The sequence below is a fragment of the Mustelus asterias genome, chromosome 19 (assembly GCF_964213995.1).
Source record: "Mustelus asterias chromosome 19, sMusAst1.hap1.1, whole genome shotgun sequence".
Taxonomy (NCBI): domain Eukaryota; kingdom Metazoa; phylum Chordata; class Chondrichthyes; order Carcharhiniformes; family Triakidae; genus Mustelus; species Mustelus asterias.
The window spans coordinates 29,029,202-29,049,218 of NC_135819.1; the positions used below are offsets into that span (position 1 = coordinate 29,029,202).

Genomic DNA, 20,017 nt, shown 5'->3' on the forward strand with positions numbered 1-20,017 from the left:
AATTTTGATGGGTCTTTGAAGTACAGGAAGTGTCTCTCTCTTCACACTCCCCCTGAGGTGGGTTTGTTTGTTCTTCACCTTGGAAGGTGGCCTTGCATTTTTTTTAAAATCTGTTTATTATGCACAGTTGTAATGAATAACAGTACAAAGCATAACTTGCAATACAGCAATGATTTTGTAAAGTTATAGAGGAGAGAGAAAAGAAAGAGGAAAGAAGAGAGAGAAGTCGGAGGAAAAAGAGAGAGAAATAATGGAACCACTCCCCACCCTCCCCAGCCCCAAATCGATAAGTAATAAGAAAAACAATCATACAACAGATATAATTTCACATAATGTATGACACCTAATTAGGGTCAGTTATATGAAAGCAGAGAGCTGTGGTCCCTCATGGCCTTCCATTTTTTAAACAGTTTAGAATCATAGAATCCCTACAATGCAGAAAAGGCCATTTGGCCCAACTGCACCAACCACAATCCCACCCAGGCTCTATTCCCATAACCCCACATATTTACCCTGACTCTACAGTTAATTTAGCATGGCCAATCCATCTAACCTGCACATCTTTGGAGTGTGGGAGGAAACCGGAGCACCCGGAGGAAATCCACACAGACATGAGGAGAAGGTGCAAACTCCACACAGACAGTGACCCGAGGCTGGAATTGAACCCAGGTCCTTGGCGCTGTGAGGCAGCAGTGCTAACCACTGTGCCACCATGCAACCCTCTATTGGAACTTCCTGAAAACTTATCTCTTCAACCAAGCTTTGGATCACCCTTCTTGGCCTCTTCTTCCTTAGCATTGCATCCATTTCCTTCAGCTCAAGGCTATTTGTGGAGAAGTTATGTAAATGTAAATTGTTGATAATATTATCATCCCAGGATGTCCAGCTGTTTAACTCCTGAACTGATGGAAGGTGGTGTATAGTTACTGACACACTGTAAGGCTAATGGTATTTCCTGTTTACAATTAGTGTCAAAGAGACGCATTCCGGATAATAAAGTATGACATCAGCACAGCCAACGAATACACAGCTCCAAGCCCAGTGTTACTGGTGGCACGACACAACGCAACTCCCGGCATGTTCCTGGTAAGAGGGGATGTTTGGTGCCTGGGAACTGAAAGAATAAAACTATCAAATAATCGTACAAAAATTGAACATTTTTGAAAAAAGAGATAGGCCGTCAAAACTTTTCACCTTGCACTCATCAGGACAGATTTGCAAGAATACCAAATTTCAAAAGGGGAAAAATTTATACTGCCTAAGAAAAGAAGAGGTGATTGGTTGATCGATTCATTGACCAATCAGAGCTCACTTGCTAACCAATCAGCACCCATTTTCTCATGCTGTACAAATTGTTGTTCCCTTTGAAATTTGGTATTCTTGCACCTGTCCTGGTGATTGCAAGACAAAAAGCTTCGGCAGCATGCCTCTTTTTTTGGCAATAATAAATTCATCATGAGTTAAAAAGAAATCTCTATTCTGAACCATTCATTAAAACTGCAAATGTTACCCCGTGGATGTTTCTCTGCACCTTTGATCTGCACTGTGAATGGAGAACTGGTCTACAGTCACCAACTCTGGATGTATTCTGTAAGGGCTCATCACATGACATCCAATTGCCACACTCCTCTGCTTCCCCCATTGGCTGGCTGACAATTCAATTATTTTGACCCAATTGGAAAGTGAATAGACACTTCATCACTCAATTAGGTCATTCTTTGTTTCCGAACTTCAGTATTGTAGGGCAGCACAGTGGCACAGAGTCATAGAGGTTTACAGCATGGAAACAGGCCCTTCGGCCCAACTTGTCCATGCTGCCCTTTTTTTTAAACCCCTAAGCTAATCCCAATTGCCTGCATTTGGCCCATATCTCTCTATATCCATCTTACTCATGTAACTGTCTAAATGCTTTTTAAAAGACAAAATTGTACGCGCCTCTACTACTACCTCTGGTAGCTTGTTATAGACATTCACCACCCTCTGTGTGAAACAATTGCCCCTCTGGACACTTTTGTATCTCTCCCCTCTCACCTTAAACCTATGCCCTCTAGTTTTAGACTCCCCTATGTTTGGGAAAAGATATTGACTATCAAGCTGATCTGTGCCCCTCATTATTTTATAGACCTCTATAAGATCACCCCTCAGCCTCCTACGCTCCAGAGAAACAAGTCCCAGTCTATTCAGCCTCTCCTTATAACTCAATCCATCAAGTCCCAGTAGCATCCGAGTAAATCTTTTCTGCACTCTTTCTAGTTCAATAATATCCTTTCTATAATAGGGTGACTAGAACTGTACACAGTATTCCAAGTGTGGCCTTATCAATGTCTTGTACAACTTCAACAAGACGTCCCAACTCCTGTATTCAATGTTCTGACCGATGAAACCAAGCATGCCGAATGCCTTCTTCACCACTCTGTCCACCTGTGATTCCACTTTCAAGGAGCTATGAACATGTACCCCTAGATCTCTTTGTTCTGTAACTTTCCCCAACGCCCTACCATTAACTGAGTAAGTCCTGCCCTGGTTCAATCTACCAAAATGCATCACCTCGCATTTATCTAAATTAAACTCCTTCTGCCATTCGTCAGCCCACTGGCCCAATTGATCAAGATATTTTTACAATCGGAGATAACTTTCTTCACTGTCCACTATGCCACCAATCTTAGTGGCATAGTGGACCGTGGTTAGCACTGCTGTCTCACAGCACCAGGGACTTGGGTTCAATTCCCAGCTTGGGTCACTTTCTGTGTGGGGTTTGCACATTCTCCCTGTGTCTCTGTGGGTTTCCTCCGGGTGCTCTGGTTTCCTCTCACAGTCCAAAGATGTGTGGGTTAGGTGGATTGGCCATGCTAAATTGCCCCTTATTGTCAGGGGGACTAGCTATGGTAAATGCATGGGGTTATGGGGATAGGACCTGGGGGGAATTGTGGTCAGTGCAGACTCGATGGGCCGAATGGCCTCCTTCTGCACTGTAGGAGTCTATGATTCTATGATTATGCTGGGGATTGACAAAGTAGATGTGAAGAGGATGTTTCTTCTTGTAGGTCAATCTAGAATAAGAGGTCGTAGTTTTAGGATAAGGGGCGGCAGATTTAAAACAGAGATGAGGAGAAATTACTTCTCTCAAAGAGTGGTGAATCTGTGGAATTCACTACCTCAGAGTGGGGTGGAGGCTGGAACTGTGAGTAAATTTAAGGACGAGGTGGACAGATTTTTAATTAGTAAGGGTTTCAAGGGCTATGGTGAATGGGCAGGTAAGCAGAGTTGAGGCCGAGATGAGATCATCCATGATCATATTAAATGGAAGAACAGGCTCGAGGGGTTGAATGGCCTGCTCCTGCTCCAATTTCTTAAGATTCTTGTGATTTTAAAGACTACTGAACAAAGAAAATTACAACCAAAACCATCTTTTAAGTGGCCCTGTGATTTTTTTCCTGGTGTTGCTCGAACACGGGAATTAATCTTTAATTCCTGGAGATTCCAGGACAACTCTGGAGGGTTGGCAACTACAGCTTTGTCTTTAGTTAAGATCCGCACCTTGTATGTGTTGGACTCATTCAGCGGTTAAACCATGACTGTTGCTGTTGGACAGTCATATCAATGCATACAGGGTGCAGAGGAACAGGAGGAGGCCCTTTAACTCTTTGACTCTGTTCCATTGGGAAGTGAGATCATGGCTGATCTGTCAACTAACTCCATCTAGGCCCCATTTCCCTTAATGCCTTTGGTTAATAAAAATCTATCAATCTCAGATTTAAAGTTACCAATTGACCCTTCATCAATTGCCATTTGTGGAAAAGAGTTCCAAACCTCTCCCACCCTCTGTGTAGAAATGTTTCTTAATTTCAATTCTGAATGGTCTCACTCTAATCTTCAGATAAAGTCCACTAGTACCATAGTCCCCAGACAAGGGGAAATAGGTCATCCCAATTGGCCCACTCTTTTCTCCTTAATATATCCCCGGGTCAGTTGGTAAATCCATGCCTCACTCCCTCCAAGGCCAATATATCCTTCCAAAGGTTGTGTTTCCCAGAACTGCTCACTCTGCTCCAGATGGTTTGAGTTATTAGGAGAGGCTGGATAGACTGGACTTTTTTCCCTGGAGCGTAGGAGGCTGAGGGGTGATCTTATAGAGGTCTATAAAATAATGAGGGGCACAGATCAGCTAGATAGTCAATATCTTTTCCCAAAGGTAGGGGAGTCTAAAACTAGAAGGCATAGGTTTACGGTGAGAGGGGAGAGATACAAAAGGGTCTAGAATGGCAATTGTTTTCACACAGAGGATGGTGACTGTCTGGAACAAGCTGGGGTATGGTCCACACGCGAGCAATTGGGACGAGCTTAGTGGTTAAAAAAAAGAGCGGCATGAACAAGTTGGGCCAAAGGGCCTGTTTCCATGCTGTAAACCTCTATGACTCTATGTTGTTTAAACAGGGCAGCATTGTATAGCTGAAGTATGGCTTCTAACCACTTCTATTCCAATCCTCTAGATGTAAAGGCCAGTATTCCATTAAGCTATTTTGATTATTTTCTGTACCTGTTCTTGACGTTTTAATAATCTTTGTATCTGCAGCGACCACCATCACCCCAAGTCTTTTTAGACCTTCACTGTTTCTAGTTCTTCACCATTGAGAAGGTGACTCTGTTCTTTCCTTTTTCGAACCAAAATGGATGATCTCACACTTGCCTGCACTGAAATCCACTTGCTACAGTTTTGCCCAGTCATTTAACTGATCAATGTTGCTTTGTAATTTTACACTCCCATCTACACATCTGCTTACAATTCTGCCTATCTTTGTGTCACCAGCTCATTCGAATATGTGGCTTTCTACCTCACTATCTTAATATGAAAGATATTGGATCTCTTGCTCTCGTTTCAATGTAATCTGTATGTGGTTCTGGAATTTACTTTTGAAAATTATATTTCTCACAGACGATTAAATTTGCCGAGAAACCTCCACCACTGAAAAGACTGAGGGATAGTGAGGGAGCTGTTTCTTATTGAGGGATAGTGAGGGAGTGGTTTCTCATTGAGGGATAGTGAGGGAGCGTTTCTCATTGAGGGATAGTGAGGGAGCTGTATCTCATTGAGGGATAGTGAGGGAGCGTTTCTCATTGAGGGATAGTGAGGGAGCTGTATCTCATTGAGGGATAATGAGGGAGCTGTATCTCATTGAGGGATAGTGAGGGAGCGTTTCTCATTGAGGGATAGTGAGGGAGCGTTTCTCATTGAGGGATAGTGAGGGAGCTGTATCTCATTGAGGGATAGTGAGGGAGCTGTATCTCATTGAGGGATAGTGAGGGAGCGTTTCTCATTGAGGGATAGTGAGGGAGCTGTATCTCATTGAGGGATAGTGAAGAAGCTGTTTCTCATTGAGAGATAGTGAGGGAGCTGTTTCCCATTGAGAGATAGTGAGGGAGCTGTTCCTCATTGAGCGATAGTGAGGGAGATGTTTCTCATTGAGGGATAGTGAGGGAGCTGTTTCTCATTGAGAGATAGTGAGGAAGCTGTTTCCCATTGAGGGATAGTGAGGGAGCTGTTTCTCATTGAGGGATAGTGAGGGAGCTGTTTCTCATTGAGGGATAGTGAGGGAGCTGTTTCTGATTGAGGGATAGTGAGGGAGCTGTATCTCATTGAGGGATAGTGAGGGAGCTGTTTCTGATTGAGGGATAGTGAGGGAGTGGTTCATCATTGAGGGATAGTGAGGGAGCTGTTTATCATTGAGGGATAGTGAGGGAGCGGTTTCCCATTGAGGGATAGTGAGGGAGCGGTTTCTCATTGAGGGATCGTGAGGGAGCTGTTTATCATTCAGGGATAGTGAGGGAGCAGTTTATCATTGAGGGATAGTGAGGGAGTGGTTCATCATTGAGGGATAGTGAGGGAGCTGTTTATCATTGAGGGATAGTGAGGGAGTGGTTCATCATTGAGGGATAGTGAGGGAGCTGTTTATCATTGAGGGATAGTGAGGGAGCGGTTTATCATTGAGGGATAGTGAGAGAGTGGTTCATCATTGAGGGATAGTGAGGGAGCTGTTTATCATTGAGGGATAGTGAGGGAGCTGCTATTAAACGCAGGGACAGTGGGGATGCGGTTTCTCATTAGGGGATGGTGCAGGAGCTGCTATTAAACTGAGAGAATGTGAGGGAGCTGCTTTCTACTTCAATGCTAGTAGATTCCAATCCCCTGTGATGTAATTGTAAAGTTTTGAAAAATCCCCTTGCATTTATATAACGCCTTTCACACCCTCAGAGTGTCTCAAAGAGCTTTACAGCCAATTAAGTATGTTTTTAATATAAGAAATGTGGCAATCTGTGCACTGCAGTATTCCACAAACACCGCTGAAAGCGATGTTTAGTTTGTGCTGATTGGGGGAGGAATGGTGGCCAGCACACTGCGGGTGGGCACTCACACAAAATTGAAAATGCTGGAAACACTCAGCAGAATTGGCAGCATCTACGGAGAGAGAAACTTTGAAAAAGTTTCAGGTCTGTGACATTTCATTGGAATTGGAAGAGGTTCCAACACAGCGCAGTATTTAACAGTAAAGGAAATGTGAGGGTATTTTTGTTCATCATTTTTTCCAATGGCATCTGCAAATGACAATGAGGGGAATGACTGGCTCAGCTCCTATTCTTGGTGATGGTTCAGAGGAGGATGTTGACCAGGACACTGGGAGAACTCCCTGCTAGAGTTCATAACTTGAATTTTCAACATCATTGTACCTGTCTTTCTCTGTCTATCAATCAACATCTATCTCTATATCCTACTTGTATATCTATTTCACTATCTGTACATGTGTACATATGTAATATGTATATCTATATGGTAGGATTATTGGGTTTCAATTTCAGATATACTAAGACATTCTTGACAGACACCAAAGGAAGTAGAATGAACATGGGAAAAACCAGTTTCTAATGCACAGGCTACAGTTCCCCACAGGTTTCTAGTAGGAATCATTTTTATTGCGGAAAAGGAGAAACTCCTCCCATAATCACCAGCTCACTGACACAGCCAGGCTGGCTATTGTTCCTGTGGAGTCCCACACCCTAAACCCATTCCCACATAAAATTTCTCCCAGCGTTCTGACCTTTCTGGGATCCTCCTGTTCTCAGCAGCTCGGGAGATCAACAGCAAATGCCAAGCCACAAAGGATTTTTATATTTTTGTTTTAAATGGGATTTTATGTGTTTGAAATCCGGAATTGAGGTTTGTCCTGGCAATGGAACACTTCCATGTTGGCACCACTCTCAAAGCTCCTCGATCCTACATATGGACTGAGCATATCGTAAAAATAACACCTCCTGCAACATCAGTGTGACCATTCCCAACATTATTCAGCAACTGCCTTCCCTGAGCAACACTTTGTGCTAAATTCTGTGTAGAGTTGTACTTTAACTTGCTCGAGATGTTGTTGGGGGGGGGGGGTGGGGCGGGGGGAGGTGCGGCTCACACACATACACCACTGCAGCAGGCCCACTGCAGTGAAGGGAGATTTGGCTGAGTGCCACACATGCGCACACACACACACGCAGTTCCTCCCTCTCTCACATACGCATTCCCCCCCCCCCCACCCCCACACATACATTCCCACACACACACACACTCCCTCCCTCGCACACCCCCTCAGACACACTCCCTCCCACACACACTCCCTCGCACACACGCAGTCCCACACACTCATGCGGCACTCCCTCCCTCACACACAGGCACACCCTCTCACACACGCACTTTCCCTCTCACACATACGCAGTCCCTCACATACACGCACTCCTTCATGCACTCCTCCCTCCGTCACGCACACACACGCACTCCCTCTCACATACTCGCACAAAGCACCCTCGCACTCTCACACACACCCGCATCTTCTCTCAAATAAACACTCACTGAAATAAGATCTTGGGTGAACATTGGTTCTATTTATTGACAGGAGGATTGGATATTTAAGAGGAATGGTAGGCGGAGGCGTCAGGATCACAGCAATGCAGCTGGTTTACAAGGGCCAGCTGCTACTGTAGACATTGCAATTGCTTCCTGCCATATGTGAAGTTCAGCCTCTTTCAGTGGCTTTGGCAGTCCTCAGCTGGAATGCACACAGACCCGCAGCTCCATACTGAGAAAAACAAGTTTCAAATGACAGCCTTGTACATGTGTTTCCGCTCTGTGTGAGAATAATCAGAAGTAAGTGAGTTTATATTCAGGAGTTCACCAATTTTATTGCAGGACAGCAATAAAATCCGATTGTTGACAAAGGTCAGAACACAGCCTAGTCCCAGGGAGTCGAACTGGGCTGAGCTAGTGTTCATTCTTCACAACACAATATATTCTTAACCTAATCTGAGTGCAATGTTAGTGGAACAACACATCAGACAAACTCAGCAAACAGGAATTTATTGATAAATACACAAACTACTGTACAACTATTTATATCAATCAGATAGAAACTCTCAGTGATATTGTATAGAATTCAGCAAACCTATAGTGTGTGTGTATGTGCATGATTGTGTATCAATGTGTGTTTGTGTATATACATGTTTAAGTATGTGTGCATGTATGTGAACATGTGCATTGGTGTAAAGCAATGTTGGGTTGGCTGGACAGTCAGGGCTGCTTTGGGCATTGGTGATGGTGATTCTCAAATTTCATACACACCTACCCTCAGCTCGAGGCTCCCAGACGAATCCTTGTGTGTCATTTGAACTGATGAATTAGTCGTGCACATTTCTTTGGGCAGTGATTGGATCATTTACACTCTGAATAGTCCTCTTATTGAAGATTATGTGTAACTTCCTTTTGTTAATCTTGATGAGAGGATTTAGTATTCCAGCCACTGCTTATATACACAATACCCGGATTGATTTCCAAATACCGTAAGTTAATCATATTACTGTTTGAATACAGTGCTGATCAGGGCCCACTTGAGAAAGTAAATTTTATATGACCAAACATTGTTGCTGGCCATTCTGATTCTCAGCTGCTGATTATTACTTCTTATTTAATGACAATTGCAATGTAACGTAGAAAACTAAATTCAGCAGCAAATTAAGAAAATAAAGTTGTAGAAACATGTGAGAGATTGAAAGGCAGCCTCTCAGTTTGATGGGCCTTACTCCACCATTGTCACCACCTCCAAGGTGATACCGCCACCGAAATCACACCTTCAATTCACTTCCTCCAGCAGCATTCTGAAGGGTGCATTCCTTCCACGGTGCCCTGGTCCCCTCCTCAGTCATCCTCAATATCCCCTCCCTGTCTTACTGCACCTTTCTATGCAAACGCAGACCTGCCCTTTGACCTCCACTCTCCTCACCTGTCAAGGCCTCAAAAATGCTCCTTTGTGGTGAAACAACAATTTACTTGTCCTTCCTTCAGTTTAGTCTTCTGTCTTTGCTGCTCATGATGTGCTCATCCCCACATTGAGAGACCAAACACAGACTGGGTGACCCCTTTGCTGAACACCTCTGCTCAGCCTGCAAGCATGACCCTGAATTTCCTGTCACTTGTCATTTCTATTCTCCACCTTGCTCCCGCTCTGACCTTTCTGTCCTTGGCCTGCTGCAGTGTCCAGCACGAAGAACAGCACCTCACTTTTCGCCTGGGCACTTTCCAGCCTCTGGGCTCAACACTGAGTTCAACAGTTTTCAATCATAACCTCAGCCCCCATTTTAGTTTGTGTGTTTTTCTTTAGTTTGGTTTCTTCTCTCTCACTGAATTACTTTGTGTTCCGAAAAGTTATCCTGCCATTCACATGTCCTCTAGACATCTCTTTTTTTTCTTTACTTGTTGCATCACCACTTCCTTTGGCCTTGCACCATGAAACTGTGTGTTATTTAGTATCTCCACCGCCCCCCCATTACATTCCTCGTCTTTTGTTCTTCCCTCCATCTCCCCCACCCCTTCACTTAGAATCCCTACAGTGCAGAAGGCGGCTATTCGGTCCATCAAGTCTGCACCAACAACAATCCCACCCATGCCCAATCCCTGTAACCCCATGTATTTACCCTGCTAATCCCCTGACACTAAGCGTCATTGTAGCATAGCCAATCAACCTAACACACACATCTTTGGAGTGTGGGAGGAACATAAGAACAGGAGCACCCGGAGGCGGCACGGTAGCACAGTGGTTAGCACTGCTGCTTCACAGCTCTAGGGACCTGGGTTCGATTCCTGGCTTGGGTCACTGTCTGTGTGGAGTTTGCACATTCTTCCTGTGTCTGCGTGGGTTTCCTCCGGGTGCTCCGGTTTCCTCCCACAGTCCAAAGATGTGAGGGTTAGCTTAATTGGCCATGCTAAATTGCCCCTTAGTGTCCCGGGATGCGTAAGTTAGAGGGATTAGCGGGTAAATATGTAGGGATATGGGGATAGGGCCTGGGTGGGATCGTGGTCGGTGCAGACCCGATGGGCCGAATGGCCTCTTTCTGCACTGTAGGGTTTCTATGATTTCTATGAAACCCACACAGACACTGGGAGAATGTGCAGATTCCACACAGACAGTAACCCAAGCCAGGAGTTGAGCCCGGGTCCCTGGTGCTGTGAGGCAGCAGTGCTAACCACTGTGCCACCCCGTGCTGCCCACTTGTTCAAACTCTATCACATCTTTAACATTTTCCCAATTCTAACAAAAGGTCAACAATCTGAAACATTTACTCTGCTTCTCTCTCCATAGGTGCTGCCTGGCCCACTGAGTATTTCCAGAAATTTTTGTTTTTATTTTATTTGTCCAGCATCTTCAGTATTTTGTTTTCATATTATACACAACAAAAATAAGAACTTGCATCCCTATAGCATGTTCTATTATGACCATAAAACACCACAAGGTATATTACAGCTCATGGGGTACATTTTAAGTGCATTCACTAATATAATATAGGAATATATTCTAATACAATATAGGAAATCTGGCACCCTGTTCATGCAGAGAAACAGTTCTGAAGCAGCATTGTGATAATGACCACCTAATCAGTGTGTTTAAAAGCAAATTACTACAGATGTTGGAATCGGAAATCAAAAGAGAAAACGCTGGAAAATCTCAGCAGGTCTGGCAGCATCTGTAAGGGGAGAAAAGAGCTGACATAGAATAGAATCCTACAGTGCAGAAAGAGGCCATTCGGCCCATCGAGTCTGCACCGACCACAATCCCACCCAGGCCCTATCCACATATCCCTGCATATTTACCCACTAACCCCTCTAACCTATGCATCCCGGGACACTAAGGGGCAATTTAGAATGGCCAATCAACCTAGCCCGCACATTTTTGGACTGTGGAAGGAAACTGGAGCACCCGGAGGAAACCCACGCAGACACAGGGAGAATGTGCAAACTCCACACAGACAGCGACCCAAGCCGGGATTCGAACCCAGGTCCCTGGAGCTGTGAAGCAGCAGTGCGAACCACTGTGCTACCGTGCCGCCCATCTGGACATTTCAAGTCCAGATGACCCTTTGTCAAAGCTTTGACAAAGGGTCATCTTGGACAGAACATGGGGCATAACTCCCCTGCTCTTTCGTCAAATTAGTGCCAAGAGATTGTTTATGTTCACATTAGAGGATGACATGGCCTTGGTTTAACATCTCCTCTGAGAACAGGCACCTCCAATAGCGCAGCGCTCCCTCAGTGCTAGTGTCAGTCTGCATTATGGACTTAGGTCTTTGGCTTGGAGCTTGAACACATGACTTGCTGACTCAGAGGTGAGAGCTCTATCACTGAGCTCAATGAGTAAATATACAGCTGCATTCACCTACAGGGGGCTCAAGCCTAAGTAGTCTTCAAGTAAAGCAGGTTTAGAGGGCAGAAGATAATCAGAAATAAAAACAGGAAATGCTGGATATACTCAGCAGGTCTGCCAGCATCTGTGGAGAGAGAAAGAGTTAATTTTTCAGATCTTTAGATCTGCCGAGGGCGGGATTGGAAGATCCCGCTGGTGGGAAGAGCCAGAAAATTTCAGCCATAGAGGTTGAGTAGCGAAGAGATGTCTTACAGTGCCACCTCTGGCAGGAGACTGTAATTACAGTGTGACATATTTACATAGGCAATTTCCGTTATAAATTTAGATAAGAATTAATGATGGAAAAGAGTTGACGCAAGTAAGTAAACTCTCGTGGACAGGAAGTGACACTTGACATATGATCATGGGAGGCATAGTGGCACAGTGGTTAGCACTGTTGCCTCACAGCGCCAGGGACCCGGGTTTAATTCCTCGGGTGACTGTGTGGAGTTTGCACATTCTCCCTGTGTCTGTGTGGGTTTCCTCCGGATGCTCCGGTTTCCTCCCACAGTCCAAAGATGTGCAGGTTAGGTGGATTGGCCATGCTAAATTGCCCCTTAGTGTCAGGGGGATTAGCAGGGTAAATATGTGGAGTTCTGGGGCTAGGGCCTTGGTAGGATTGTTGTTGGTGCAGACTCAATGGGCCAAGTAGCCTGTTTCTGCACTGTATGGATTCTATGATTCTATTGTATGTTTTTCAATATATCATCATTATACCTGAATCCTTCCCTTGTGTTAGTTACAGAATGCACAGTGAGAAAAAGGTGATTATAGAATTGCTCACTGTGTATTTTAATTTTTAAAGTAACATTCTTGAAATACAAATCTCAGACCAATTTTGTGATAGCTAGCATGTAAATATGAAAAATAATTGCTGGCAGTGTATTGAATTTTAAATCCAAATCTCTGAGTGTAATGAAGATTAAATATTCATAGATCGCAATAAAACTTTGTTATTTACTTGTATTACCTGCAATAGAATTAATTCATGAATAAATAATTCTCTCAGTTAAAGGAACTTTTCATTGTGTTCCTCGCTATTAAAAAAGAAGGAAAATCAGCAGAGTGCCCAGTGCCACGATTACAGGAGCAGGGCCAACACCACTCAGAGACCTGATTTCTCACCTAAAGTTCAGTGAAAAATATGCTTTGAAATGTTTGCGTTCTGCACCTTTCCAACCTGTGCCTATTGGGTTGTACTGAGTAGCTGGGGACACATTTGGGAGATTAAGGAGTGCCAGAACATAGAAATCATAGAAACCCTACAGTACAGAAAGAGGCCATTCGGCCCATCAAGTCTGCACCGACCACAATCCCACCCAGGCCCTACCCCCATATCCCTACATATTTTACCCACTAATCCCTCTAACCTATGCATCTCAGGACACTAAGGAGCAATTTTAGCATGGCCAATCAACCTAACCCACACATCTTTGGACTGTGGGAGGAAACCGGAGCAAACCCATGCAGACACGAGGAGAATGTGCAAACTCCACACAGACAGTGACCCAAGCCGGGAATCGAACCCAGGTCCCTGGAGCTGTGAAGCAGTAGCGCGAACCACTGTGCTACCGTGCCACCCAACATGGTGCATATTGGAGGATGGTGATGTAGTGGTAATGTCATTGGACTATCAATCCAGTCACACAAACTATTGCTCTGGGGACATGGGTTAGTATCTCCTCACGGTAGCGTGTGGAATTTAAATTCAATAAATAAATTTAATTCATGAATGAAAAAGAACCTGGAATTTGGAACTAGACTCTGTAACGGCAACTATCTAGTTTACTAATGTTCTTTAGGGAAAGAAATCTGCCGTCCTTACCTGGTCTGACCTACATATGACTCCAGAGCCACAGCCATGTGGTTGACTCTTAACTGTCAGAGCAATTAGGGCTGGGCAGCAAATGCTGGCCTTGCCAGTGAGGCCCACATTTCCATGGAAAAATGAAATAAAATCCTGCCCAGAGTCAATGAAGTTGTCTACATGGACTTTAGCAAGGCCTTTGACAAGGTACCGTATGGTGGGTTGTTGCATAAGGTTAAATCTCATGGGAGCCAGGGTGAGGTAGCCAACTAGATAAAAATTTGGCTTGATGACAGAAGACAGAGGGTGGTTGTAGAGGGTTGTTTTTCCAACTGGAGGCCTGTAACCAGCGGTGTGCCTCAGGAATCGGTGCTGGGTCCACTGTTATTTATCATTTATATTTATGATTTGGATGAGAATTTAGTAGGCATGATTAGTAAGTTTGCAGATGACACCAAGATTGGTGGCATAGTGGACAGTGAAGAAGGATTGCGACGGGATCTTGATCAATTGGGCCACTGGACTGATGAATGGCAGATGGAGTTTAATTTAGATAATTTGATTTGATTTATTATCACATTTATTCTCATACAGTGAAAAGTATTGTTTCTTGCGCGCTATACAGACAAATCATACCGTTCATAGAGAAGGAAACGAGGGAGTGCAGAATGTAGTGTTACAGTCATATCAAGGGTGTAGAGAAAGATCAACTTAATGCAAGGTAGGTCCATTCAAAAGTCTGACAGCAGCAGGGAAGAAGTTGTTCTTGAGTCGGTTGATACATGACCTCAGACTTTTGTATCTTTTTCCCAAAGGAAGAAGGTGGAAGAGAGAATGTCCGGGGTGCATGGGGTCTTTAATTATGCTGGCTGCTTTGCCGAGGCAGCAGGAAGTGTAGACAAAGTCAATGGATGGGAGACTGGTTCGGGTGATTCACAAACTTTTAGATCCTTGCGGTCTTGGGCAGAGCAGGAGCCATACCAAGCTGTGATAAATGCGAGGTGATGCATTTTGGTAGATCAAATCGGGGCAGGACCTACTCAGTTTATAAGAACAACAAAGAACAAAGAACAATACAGCACAGGAACAGGCCCTTCGGCCCTCCAAGCCCGCGCCGCTCCCCGGTCCAGGATTGAATCCTGAATCCAGGATCCCCGCCCAATTTTCCAGCCTATCTACATCCTAATATCCTATCCACCGAGCTGTCCCTCACAGCTACGATGCTTTGTTCATCACAACCTATTAACTCACCCCCACCCCCCCTAATGGTAGGGCATACGGGAGAGTTAGAGAACAAAGAGATCTAGGGGTACAGGTTCATAGCTCCTTGAAAGTGGAGTCACAGGTGGACAGGGTGGTGAAGAAAGCATTCAGCATGCTTGGTTTCATTTGCAGAACATTGAGTATAGGAGTTGGGATGTCTTGTTGAAATTCTACAAGACATTGGTAAGGCCACACTTGGAGTACTGTGTACAGTTCTGGTCACCCAATTATAGAAAGGATATTATTAAACTAGAAAGAGTGCAAAAAACTAGGATACTACCGGGACTGGGTGGTTTGAGTTATAAGGAGAGGCTGGATAGACCGGGACTTTTTTCCCTGGAATGTAGGAGGCTTAGGGGTGATCTTACAGGTCTGCAAAATAATGAGAGGCACAGATCAGATAGATAATCAACGTCTTTTCCCAAAGGTAGGGGTGTCTAAAACTAGAGGGCATAGGTTTAAGGTGAGAGGGGAGAGATACAAAAGGATCCAGAGGTGCAATTCTTTCACACAGAGGGTGGTGAGTGTCTGGAACAAGCTGCCAGAGGTAGTAGTAGAGGCGGGTACAATTTTGTCTTTTAAAAAGCATTTAGACAATTACATAGGTAAGATGGGTATAGAGGGATATGGGCCAAATGCAGGCAATTGGGACTAGTTTAATGGTAAAAACTGGGCAAAATGGATTGAAGGGCCTATTTTCATGCTGTATCTGACTCATAAACCCTCTCCTTGTTGCCAACAGATGTACATTGGAGGCAAGTTGCTGTTTGCTGACCACATTTTTAATGGTTACAGTAACTCCATTAAGGATCTGAAGAAACAAATTACCAAAACGTATGACGACTACCTAATGGGCCGTCACCTGCTGTATGACTTTAGGTTCAGGTATTTAATACAGCTATTTGTCAGCTTACATTTACAATATTCACTATTTGTAGGTGCCCTTTACCTGTGAAAGAAATGAAACAGTTGACTGAATGCTAATTCTGTCAGACACCCATTTGGTAATAATCCTGTTGCATTGAATTCTGAAAAGGTTTGTAGAGGTAACATAATAAATGCAGTACTTCCTGTAATTAGGTAGTTCCAAGACATCCAGTGATACAAAGCTGCACACCAACCCACTCACTGGCTGTTCCAGAACACTGAGGATACAGTGCTGCTCACTAAGGAGACACTGGCTGTTCCAGGGGTCTTAGTGATACAGCATTGCTCACTAACACACACACTGGCTGTTCCAGTGATTGGTAGGATCATCCAGTCCCGCTGATGTCTGTGAGGTTTACACACCCCGCACCTTCCGCCACTGGGATACATGCCATGAGGAGTCGCCATCAGAAGGACTGGAAGACTCCATCAGCATTAAGGGCCAGATAATTGTGACCTATATTTCTGTTTATTAAACTTAAGGATCACATATGTTTTTGTCTTATAACTTTTACAACTTGTTCTGTGAATTTCAAAGAATTGTGTATATGAATCCCCAGCACTCTCCTTTAAAATTGTACCATTTTGTTTATTGCTGATAACAAGGCAATGAGGGATATGAATTTCAATGCCAGTGTGATGCCAGGTATATAAACCGTACACCCCAACAATTGGTGGATCGCTTCAAATGGCATGTCCCTTCCGCTTTTCACAACAGACCTAATGTACTGACAGTACTGAACCAGCCTGTGTCTGCAAAACTCAAAACATAGGGCGGTATTTTACCATTTTTTGTCTAAGTGTTGGACGGACTTGAAACTGGGAGAGTTTCAGATCCGTCTTTTGGGTGTGTTTTTAAGCCCCCAATACGCACTCTGCCTGCAAAATTTTGAGCAAGTCTGTTGTTCACTGCAGAAGGCTGCGCGCGGGGCTTAACATGCCCGAAACCCTGCAGAGGGAGGTAGTGCGCATGTGCAGGCCTCTGATGCTGCACATGCGCATTAGAAGTAGCAGGAATCTGACAGACAAAGAGAGAGCTGCCAGGCCCCTGCTAGTGTCGGCAACCTGAAGCAGCTCCCCCACTCCCTGCAATCATGGGGGCCCACGGCCATAGATACACTCCCCATCACCCAGACCGATCGTGGACCCCTCCCTCCCTCACCGATTGCAGTCCCGTTGCCCTCACTCCACCAATCGTTGCAGAGTGGTAGTGGGCCACCTCCCACATTAGCCACACCCCTGGCATTGCCCAGGTGGCCGGTGGGTAATGCTCAGATGCCAGGGTGACACTGCCAGTCTGGCACTGCCCAAGGGGCACCCCCCCTTTGCCCACGGCCTCCCCAGGGGCCTCAATGACCTTCGGTTCCACCTGTGAGGTCAAGTCGACTGCTCCCTGTTCATGGGGAGCATGTCTATTCCTCATAAAGGCAGGCGAGCCCAGACGATTGAGCGCCGGGCTCACTAATGACATGTAAATGCTTATTTAAATAATTTTGAATACATTAACTTGCCTCTCGCCCATTTCCAGCGAGAGGCTGACCGTGGCAGAAATCCAGCGCTCGTAAAATGGCGCCAGTCGCACAAACCTGCGACAATTGCACTAATTGCTTTATGCCCCACTTTACGACTTTGTTATGCCTGTTACAGTAAAATCCCAGCCATAGTGTCCAACATTAGCTGTGATTCCTCGATTGAACAACACTTGCTAAACAATGTGTTTGTGTGAAACTGATAGGTTGCTCTTTGCCCATTTGGAGAGGTTTCCCCACCATACAGTGCTCTATAATACTACAACCAGGAAACAACCAATATTGCTCAGCATTGAAGTTTAAATCATTGACTCCCTTGACAGCTCTTTGGGTTCTTAACACTGTGTTAACTAGCCACTGTTGTAAAAGTCAGCTGCACTCAGGATATCAACCGTACAAGGCTTTGTAATGATAACGAACAATTCGCCTAAAACAAATGTCTAATCCCTGGATGATGTGGAGTTGAGAGGAAGACAAGGTGGGGACAATCGTAAAGTTACAATCCAAATACTGAGAAGGAACTCATGATCCATCTAACTGAGGAATACTGGAAACTAGCTCATTGTGGCCGGATGTTAACCAAACAATGTGGAAGCGAATTTCTCGAGTAGTAACAACACTGACCTAAGCAGGAGGAAAGGTAGAGGAGGAAAACAAGCAACCGGGGAAAAAGAGATAGAAACAGAGGAGATGATTAACAGAGGGTCAAATATTGGAGAGTTCACACTCACAGCCATCAACGTTTCTGACATGAGGCTAATCCTTGACTGTACAACACAATCAATTTCTCCCATCTCTGTCAGAGGATGCCAAAATTATATACTTAATAAGAGGGAATTATTTGCTGAGGCGCTTGAAGGGGCCTTGGTTTAAATTCCCATCCAAATGATGGCACCATTGACAGTGCAGAACTCCCTCAGCACTGCATCAGCCTAGCGTCAGCCTAGATTTTGTGATCAAGTGGGTCACAACCTTTCAACTCAAGAGCTACGACTGCTCCCAACATGAGCCACAGCTGACACACTGGCCAGAATTCTCCAGGCTTGAATACCCCACTACTGCTGCCAGCGAGAACAGAGAATTTGGTGCTCAGCCAAACCATCGTTCACTGCAGCAGGACCAGAGAATCCCAGCCGCAGGCAAGGTCTGAGAATTCTGGCCTATATCTTGTTATGATTGGAGTATCTATGAGAGAAATATCTGCTTAATCTACTGTGAAACTGCCACTGAATGGATAGAATGGACAATCCATAAGGTATGCGATTGGTCAGAATGAAGAATCAATTCTGCAATTTTAATTGTTTGGGGCTAGTTTTTCTGATGGTGATCCATTAGAATAAATGTGACCATCAGCATTACAATTGGCAAAATAGAAACCCAAGTGTTTTAATGCTAACGTTAGCCTTTATAAATCCTTCCGCATTTTTTTTCAATGTCGAATAATATTTCACATGGCAATAATTAAATGCCCGACCAGTCTAAATTAACTGAGGAAAATGTCAGCTTATTGTTTCTAACATGAAATATGGCACCACTTTTCAAAAACTTGTTGAATTGAATCATTAATCTGTTTCAAATTATTGAAAAGCCTTTCTACTTTCCCCAGTTCAATTGAATCAGAGCTGCCAAGAACAGCACAGGGCGAGAGGTCCTGGAAACGTCAGCCTCACTGGAGACCCAAATCTGAAGCCTCTATTAAGCCGGGCACATGCATCATTAAGTCTTCCAACGGGTAGGTGAGAAGGATAAAATCCAGGGATAGGTCAATGTATAAACATGTCACAGTACTGAGCTCGGCATGTGGGACTCAGCATTGGTTCCTGATCTCCTGAATCAGTTATGTCAGCTATGTAGATTAATGGCGAGGTTCGATGTAATTAGTTTCATTGCCTTATGCTCACTAAGGGAAAGATCATGAAGTTTCCTGACTGCCATCCAACTAATACCTCTACAGCTTACGTGGAAAATAGAACCAGAGGTTGACAGCAAAGAGGGAGACCATTTGGCCAATCATGTCTGTACCAGCTCTTTGCCAGCAAAATTCAAAACTAATCCCATCGCTCCGCTTTCTTCGTATGATCCTTTATTTCAAATATTTGTCCAGTTTTTATTCTTAAAATGTGGATTTGTCTCTGCCTCACCAATTTATCATAGCAAAGATTCCCAAGTCCAACAACCCTCCACAGAAAGCCCTTTCTCCTCACTCTCAGTAACATTTTTAACCTGATGATTCAAAAAATACTTTCCTTGGAGATGTCTATGTTCCATTGGGAATAACCTCAGTATCTCAGGTCTCCTTATAACCACAGTTCCCATTCCTGATAGTACATTCAATTGATGCTGTACCCTGTTCAATAGCTTTTTTGTCCTTTCTGTCATCAAGTGCACCAAACTGCACAGTCCTTTAACTGTTGTCTAACCTTTATTTTTCATTCATTTATTAATATTTTACTTTAGTACTTTTTTCCTCATTATAAAACCAATGTGCTGCCTACCATTTTATTGGCTCCTGCACGTTGGTGGGGGGGGGGATAAATAGGGGCAATGTTAGCCCTCTACCCACCCATTGGAAGCCAGTATCCCATTATCTTTCTTCTACTCATTTATGGGATGTGGGCATTGCTGGCTAGGCCAGCAGTTATTGTCCATCCCTAATTGCCCTGGTGGTGGTGAGCTGTCTTCTTGAACCGCTGCAGTCCATGTATAGGTACACGCCCAGTGCTGTT

The 20,017-nt window shown here is 44.4% G+C and overlaps 1 protein-coding gene across 2 annotated transcripts in view; it reads left to right on the plus strand.

Annotated features, from left to right (window-relative positions):
* LOC144507548 (uncharacterized protein C3orf20-like) overlaps window positions 1-20,017 on the plus strand; it is a 102,369-nt gene that overhangs the window by 81,298 nt on the left and 1,054 nt on the right. For both annotated transcript variants that reach the window (XM_078234688.1, XM_078234689.1), the window contains 3 exons: window positions 970-1,086; window positions 15,578-15,720; window positions 18,898-19,023. In XM_078234688.1, the coding sequence (XP_078090814.1) occupies window positions 970-1,086; window positions 15,578-15,720; window positions 18,898-19,023 (386 nt within the window). The remainder of the gene's footprint in view (window positions 1-969; window positions 1,087-15,577; window positions 15,721-18,897; window positions 19,024-20,017) is intronic.